General features: G+C 45.9%; 1 protein-coding gene across 1 annotated transcript in view; it reads right to left on the bottom strand.

Annotated features, from left to right (window-relative positions):
- Window positions 1–4,038: 4,038 nt before the first annotated feature.
- LOC103589620 (vomeronasal type-1 receptor 1-like) overlaps window positions 4,039–4,704 on the bottom strand; it is a 5,018-nt gene continuing 4,352 nt past the window's right edge. The window contains exon 3 of the mRNA XM_008571651.1: window positions 4,039–4,636. Within this exon, the coding sequence (XP_008569873.1) occupies window positions 4,039–4,636 (598 nt within the window). The remainder of the gene's footprint in view (window positions 4,637–4,704) is intronic.

The following is a 4,704-nucleotide window of genomic DNA, read 5'->3' as shown; positions in this document are numbered from 1 at the left end:
GCTTAGAAGGCTGAGTAATTACTTTGGCCAGCATTTGGAGGTCAGCCAAGTATTTTTCCTCCTCCCTATTATGAAAGACCTTGAAGGCCACTGATAAAATTTCAGTCTGGGGAGATTTTAGTTTGGGGAGTATTAGGCCTTGTTCTAGATTTTTTTTTTTTGAGAACATTTTGGACCCTTTGGAAATTAACAACTTTGTGGGCAGCCCTTTTGAGACTGGCCAGGAGGCAGGAACTAAAGTGGTCTCTGGCCTGAATTTCCTGTGGCACGTTGTAATCCCAATGTGGATCGTGTGGGGGTCAGGGGACAGGAAATGGCAGCAAAGCAGGGCTGGAAGAAACAGGGGAGGAAGAGGCAGGAGGGAGAACAGGCTGACTAGGGGGGCCCTTCACCCCACGGCGGTTGCCCCGCAGACCAAGGCTGTTTACCAGCTGCCGGCCGGCGCAGGAGGCGGATGGAGCGGAGTTAACTGAGGGGGTTGGGAAGCAGAGGGAGTTACAGGAAAAGGAGACCTGTGAGGAGGGGGTTGTGGAGGCAGTGAGGATGGAGGGGGTTTGGAAGCAAGAAGAACCTGGAAAGGAGAACAGGTGAGACAGAGAGAGAGATTTTGGGCAAGCAGGTGGAAAGCCTCCACATATGGAATCTCCTTCCACTTTCTCAGGCACTGGCAGGAGTTAATAAGGTCCTGGAGAATGTCGGGATCAAGTATGCCCCCAGGGGCCACTTATTTTGGTTATCTAAGGGGTAATAAGGCCAATTTTTGTGTGTAAAATTCAGTGAGGAGTTTTAATGTCAGGCTTGAGAGATAGGGTGGTGAGGTTGTTTAAGAGACATTGTAAGGGTGAATCACCCTGGAGGGAGGAGGCGGAAGCTCCCATTCCAAGAGGATTAGAGAGAGAGAGAGAAGTTTTAAAAGGAGGAGGATTAGTATGAGCCCTCTGACCAGATGAGAGGGATGGGGCTCAGAGGGCGTCCCCAATGAGTTGTGCCGTTCTCAGGAGATGGGTTCCAGGAACCCAGGAGGGAAGGGGGTATAGGTCGTCACCTAGACCCTCACTACCCTTAGGCAAAATGCTGGAGGAGCCGGAGGGACCTAACGCGTTAGGGTTTTACGGCGGGTCCTGGACCCGGTAGGAGGAAGGTTAGATGGGTTCAAGGATGAACCCAGGAAGGAGGAAGGTTAAAAGGAGTGAGAGAAAGAGAGAGGGAGGAATGGGAGGTTCAGCCTCCGGGGCCGGGGACATGTCAATGCCAGGGCCGGGGGAATGTGATTAGGGTGAAGGTTTAAATAATCTACAAGCCTGACAAAAGGAAAAGGGGGCTTACCTAACGGATGAGCCGTTGATGGGTGAAGGAAGCCAGAGCCAGAGAAAATGGACTAGGGCGGACTGTCAGTCCTGGGGGGGTCGTGGAGGGGTCCGAGGAATTCCGAAGAAGGAGTCCCCTGGCGCCGGGTGAACTCCTCCTGGGTTTCGGCACCAATGAAAGGGCGGACGGACCCGAGCTGATAAGGCGACAGGACCCGAGCTGACAGTTCACCAGAGAAGTTCTGCTTTATTCAAGGACTGCGTGTACATTTATTTATTTTATTTTATTTTTTTGTTTGTTTCTTTTTTTTATTTTTTTATTTTTTTAATTTTTATTTTGTCAATATACAATGTATATGATTTTTATGACCCATCACCGACACCTCCCGCCCTCCTCCCTCTCTCCCCTCCCCCCCAAGAATGTCCTTTCCGTTTGCTTGTTATAACAATTTCAAAAAGGTATAGTTGTTATATCTTCTCCCCTGCCCCCCGGTTTTTTTTGTGTGTGTTTGTGGGTGAATTAATTTGTTTATTTTTTTAGCTCCCACCAATAAGTGAGAACATGTGGTATTTCTTTTTCTCTGCCTGACTCGTTTCACTTAATATTATTCTTTCAAGGTCCATCCATGTTGTTGCAAATGGCAGTATTTCATTCGTTTTTATAGCTGAGTAGTATTCCATTGTGTAGATATGCCACATTTTCCGTATCCACTCATCCGATGATGGACATTTGGGCTGATTCCAGCTCTTGGCTATTGTGAAGAGTGCTGCAATGAACATTGGGAAACAAGTATACCTTCGACTTGATGATTTCCATTCCTTTGGATATATTCCCAGCAGTGAGATAGCTGGGTCGTATGGTAGATCTATCTTCAGCTGCGTGTACATTTATAGGGAGCTGTGTTCCGGGGTTGGATAGGGGGTGGACGGGGCGGTAGCTGATTGGACGGGGCTGGGTAGGAGGTGAGCCTTGACCTGTGACTGGCTGAGGTTTGGCGCAGGTGGGCTTGGGTTTTGGCACCGAGGGAGAAGAACCCGGAAGGGCGCCATATTGCTAGGGTGTGTCCCTGTTCAGGCGCCCATGGGGTCCCTACACCTACGGAGGGCACTGATGGGAAGCTGCAGGAGAATAGGTTTCACTGACTACCATGAACTCCATGAGATAGATGCTGGATTAGCTGCTGGCATGGCAAAAGTGGAGCAGCCATGCCCAGCAGGGGTCTAGTATAGAGGAAGCTGCCCATGCAGAGAAGCTGGGCACTGGGAAAGTCAAGTGCACTGCAGGGACTTCTCTTTATCTTCATGACAGCCAACAACATGGTGATTTCTTTTTCTATATCCTCATACTTGGTAACTTTCTTTCATTGCATTATCTTGTAGGGGAGTTTAAACTGGACCCTCAAATTCCTAATGGTCCCAGGAGAGGCCTAAGAATTAAATTGACACAGGATACACTAACAGGAGAAAAGCATACAAATTTAATGTAAGTTTTACATAACTCAGGAGCCCTCATGAGAAAATGAAGACCCAAAGAAATGGCAAAGTCCACATGCTTTTGTCCTGGTTTGAACCAAGAGAGGCAATTATGAGAGAGTAACTAAATTATGTGTAAAGGCTAAAAGAATAGAAGGGTTATTTTAACAAGGTTTCTTTGTACAGAATTTTCTAGGTTATGATTCCCCATCAACATTTCTCTCTGCTAATAAAAGGAGAGCATATTTCACATTGGAATCTTTTCCTTTTGTTTTCAGGAAGAAAGGGGGAAGATTAGAATTCCCTTCATGCAAACGCTATTTTTTAAGTGCCTTTAGCTCAAAGTAATCCTTATGAAATCTGGGGACAGATCCCCAAATTCCGCTAGCTCTTCCCTGGCCCAAATCAGAATAGGCCTCTGCTGGTAGAAGGAGGAAGTAGCAGAGGAAAAACTGCTTGACTAAGCCTGAGCTGAATTCTTAGGAAGGCCGATAAGGCTTGCTTAACAATAAGGTAAAACCAAAATTAACTGAAGGCATGTTTCTTTTTTACGGTAAACAAAATATGAAGATCCAACATGTTTGTTCCTTACGATAATGACTAGAGATAACATCGCTGAAGTCAGTTCTGAAATGCTCCAGAGCACGGTTCTCACAAGACCACTTTGAAGCAGTACAGCCTCAGACTTAGAGGAGCCCTGGAAAACTTTCTCAAGATGCCAGAAACAATTACACTGACTTCATCGCTGACCAATGAGACACCCACACAATTCCTGGGACCTTTTCCCAAATTAATCTGCAAGTATCTGTGATTTCAAGCTCTTGGGGAGTTCTAGATCTTTATGGTTCTTCAGCTGCCTCAGTCTCCCTGAAGGGCCCCTTAGACAAATGTGGTTCTTTACTCCTGCAATCCTCGGAATTAGAGACTGTTTATTTATTTGGTGCAGAGGACAAGGAATCCCTCTGGGTTTGGAACACTTCTGTCAAAATGGCATATTTTGGGGTGGCATATCCTGCCACCCTTCAACCTCAAAAAATCCTGATTATCTCCACTAAAGAACACAACAAATTTACACTCAACAATCTTTATGTAATTATTAATGCAAGCTAATTTATGTGTAGAAAATGAGATCAATGAGGGCAATGGTCGTGGATTTCTTAACCCAGAGTATCAAGACTCCTAACAGAGTACCTGGCACTTAATAGTCACTCAGGAATGGGGAGAGTGTAATTGACTTTCCTGGGGAGAAATGAAGTCTTTAGATGCATGAGAAGATTGAAAAAGATACTATGTTTTTTTCCCAGCTGGAAAAGCAGAAGTGGTAGACTCGGGTGTCACTGCTGATAAGCACAAAGGGACTGAACGTTGGAAAACATGAAGTCACAAGCAAAGAGATGAGCACCAGCCACTGGCCAGGATCCATCAAAGAAAAACAGACAGCAAAAATGGAGGAGACTGAGTAAAATAGAATAAAGGAGCTCACCAGGATCAGGATGGTGCCTGTGGCTCTGGCTTCGTGGGAACGTCGGGGCTTGGAGAGGCTGCTGCTGTGGATGTATTGGACTCGCAGTTTATGCCTATGTAGGATAATGATCATGGAGCCACTAGCCCAGGCCATGAGGCCCAAACTTATTGCATCCAAGGAAGAGAATATGAATGAATGTAGTCCATCTATAAATTTATCAGAAATGGAGGCAGAGCAGTAGCCAAAACTTCTTCTCATCAAACTTATATTTTTTCCGTTTAGTGACCCAGTCATACTCAAAGGTACTACTGTGTTTAACAGGAGATGCAGTATCCAGACAAATAAGCAACAGAAACCAATGCACTTTGGGGATCTCATTCTGATCTCCAACCTTGCACAATAATTGGAAGAAAGCTTAACAGTCTGGAAGACACTCAGGAGGCAGGTGGTGCTGAGGGA

The sequence above is a fragment of the Galeopterus variegatus genome, unplaced genomic scaffold (genome assembly GCF_000696425.1).
Source record: "Galeopterus variegatus unplaced genomic scaffold, G_variegatus-3.0.2 Scaffold708, whole genome shotgun sequence".
Classification (NCBI taxonomy): domain Eukaryota; kingdom Metazoa; phylum Chordata; class Mammalia; order Dermoptera; family Cynocephalidae; genus Galeopterus; species Galeopterus variegatus.
The sequence above is the reverse complement of the archived record's forward strand: the minus strand, read 5'-3'. Positions and strand labels throughout refer to the sequence as shown.